This window comes from Rhipicephalus sanguineus, chromosome 5, assembly GCF_013339695.2.
Source record: "Rhipicephalus sanguineus isolate Rsan-2018 chromosome 5, BIME_Rsan_1.4, whole genome shotgun sequence".
In the NCBI taxonomy this organism is placed as follows: domain Eukaryota; kingdom Metazoa; phylum Arthropoda; class Arachnida; order Ixodida; family Ixodidae; genus Rhipicephalus; species Rhipicephalus sanguineus.
In genome coordinates this window covers 1219043-1221989 of record NC_051180.1, presented here as the reverse complement: position 1 = coordinate 1221989, position 2947 = coordinate 1219043, and the positions used below count along the sequence as shown (strand labels likewise).

General features: G+C 43.7%; 1 protein-coding gene across 1 annotated transcript in view; it reads right to left on the bottom strand.

Moving 5' to 3' along the window:
- Positions 1-1260: 1260 nt before the first annotated feature.
- Positions 1261-2947, bottom strand: part of LOC119393114 (bifunctional purine biosynthesis protein ATIC) — a gene marked incomplete at its 5' end in the record, with an annotated part of 27476 nt that continues 25789 nt past the window's right edge. Inside the window, 1 exon segment of the mRNA XM_037659937.2 lies at positions 1261-1589. Coding sequence (XP_037515865.1) covers positions 1470-1589 — 120 coding nt within the window.

Below are 2947 nucleotides of genomic sequence, written 5' to 3'. Positions count from 1 at the left end.
TGCAGTTTCATTTCAGTGGCGCAGATACAACACGACACTAAAACGAATGGCGACGTGGTGACATGAAGCAGGTCTTTTGTTCTGTACGCTTTAATGCATGCGCGAGGTTGCATGCAGATCACAGTTATCGTCAGTTTCTGAGGCCTAAATGCACCACATATTGCATAGACACATGGGTGCAAGAGCATGGGGTGCACTTATAAACCGAACAGCAGAGTGCACCATATCGCGAACTGGTTTAGGTGGTGTAGGCAAATTGAATTAGCCCCAATATGTCAGTAGGTACGCAAACATTTGCAATGCAGACTTCATATATTTGTGTACAAAACACACATATGCTTACTTTATAAAACGAAACACAGATACAGACACCTTTTTGAGGTCAGTTTCAGCCATGTAGTGGCTTATTTTGCCGTTATAACAAGCACTGCGAAATCCACAAAGCTGCATATCCTTGCCTAGTTCCCGAGCGTCAGTCAGCATACCACTGTGACACAATGTGTACATTTGTACACACGACTTACTTTTGCCAGCCATTTTTATGCACTAGTGACAATAAAGAGACAACGGACACTTAGCTAATGGTAAATTAAATGTCCTTGTTACCAAAAGTTCTGATGCACTACTTCTGGGTGTAATAGTTTGCTACACACAATCATTTTGGTGAAGGCAGTACCATAGGTTTAACAAGACGCTCGACGTGGGGCGTTTTGGCAGCATTTTTCGAAATATTTTAAAATATTTCTCGGGAATGCTTGCCATCAGCAGATAACTAGAGGATGTAATTTGAGTGGGCAATTGAATAAGTTTTGTGAAGAAATATGGCAAGACAGTAATTGAATAACTACATCACAATTGCAATTAATTGCTATAAAATACACTACAGCTAATTAAAACACTTGTACTCTTTAAATTGAGTCTCCAGAACCACGACGTCAAATTGTAGAAATTTCACGCATTTATGGACAGTCAATCATAATGCACGTCGCAAAGGGATAGCAAGAATGCAGTCATTCGCCCGCAGTTATCCATGACACTGAAATTTGCAAATGCCACCTAACCTTTAAAAACTGAACTAATGACCAATGGTGTACATTTTGCACATTGGCTTCTGCATTCGAGCATTTGACCATGGGTTGCCGCACTTATTTGATTTAGCAGAACAGATCTACGAGAAGAAAAGAGAAGTTGCACTATTAAACCTGGTTAGCATTTTTACAGTTGTTTTCAGAAGAGACTGAAGCACCAGGCACAAACAGGTTTGCAAAATGTTTATTGGTCGGGTTTTATATCCAAATAGTTTATGTACACCACACACTTGCATGCTTGGAAGTCGAGCACACAGTGCGTATAATGCCACAAAACATTTTTGTTTTCTTACACAGCACTTTCCCAATGAACCATTTGGACAGAGACCGGAAGACAAAGTCCAGCGGGCGGTGGATAGCCTGTCCAACTACAGTAGCTGCTCAGTGGTGGAACAGGCGTAGACCGCTGTGTACCAAAGTGATTCCGTACTCGTCACATGCCTCCACAACTCCTTGATCGTTGGTGGAACCTCCAGGGCTGACAATGTACTGCACACCGCTCTGAAAAAATCCATGCACACAGAGATCGAGCCATCTGTCTTGGATTGTGCCCAAGAATGTTGAATGTCCAAAAGGTATAAGAGTTCACACTATCTAAAATGCACAATGCTAACAGACTTGTGAACTTGAAGTACAACGGGAATTCGCCAGCACGTAGTAAAGGCCGGTGCAGAAGGCATTTAACAAACACGTACTTAGGTTAGCACCTAGATATTTACAAGTAGGAATCGTGTGCACAATTTAAGCTTGCACGCTGAGGTATCAATGACATCTTGCATTTTCTCATGCATGATCTTCTCTACTTAAAGACCTTACACAGGGTGTGGGCCTTACAAGAGACATGCTTATGGCTACTCAGTGAAGCCCTGAACTGCACTTTGACTGCTATGTGAGAAAATGCTACTGGCTGCCGATTAGGGACACTTTTAATCAATCACACTAGTGGCTTCAGTTGCCCTCGTCATATGATGAGCTTATCTGATCGGCACCCTCCTGAAGTTAGCCATATTCTATACCGCCTATACTGTTCGGGATTCCTGTCATCTTGAGGGCCTGGATGAGTGCCTCAAACAAAAATTTCGGCAGATCCCACGTACTGTGGGAATCGATGTTATGCAAAGCATGCGCGGGATGGTGACTGGCATAATTTTTCATGTTGAGCGAAACGTTACGGAATGACGCTAGAGAAATGTGGAAGTGGTATAAACACGCTCATATGCTGAAGAGTCGCATATGTTTTATATAACCAGTTGTTTACAGTTGCGTAACGATGCCTACAGCAACATGGGTGTTACCAACACCAGACGCGGTAAGCTGATATGTAGTGCTTATATTCTTCGATACTGGATAGCGCGAATCCGAACAGCACAAAGAAGAAGCACAAATGCACACGACAGGCTTTACTCGCAACTAAGCTTCATTCAGCAAAGTTCCCCTGGATATACCGAGTGGCACACGCAGGCGCACTGCACGTACGGTACAGTCACAGTTGCAGTTGTTACAGTTGCGTTACAGTTGTTATGATTATACTTATCTGTTATGATGGGAACGCACGCATGTTTCACGATCCCGTGTGTATGTGTAGAAGGGGTTCTTGACAGTTCTTGATCAAGGTCATTATCACCGTGATCAGTGAGCACCAGCAGCTGGACCGGACTTGTTAATCAGATCCGTTCGTGATCGCGGCTACGAGGGGTCTAAGTGTAGTGAAGTGTGAGATATAGCACAGCTGGTGGAAATCCTGGATGCCTCTTACGATGAAGTGATCTATGACGCCTCCTGTCCTGCACGTGGCAGCGAGGTCTTTTGATGCCCTGTCCACATCCAAGCCGTCTTTCACACAGTTTAAAGACCAGGCC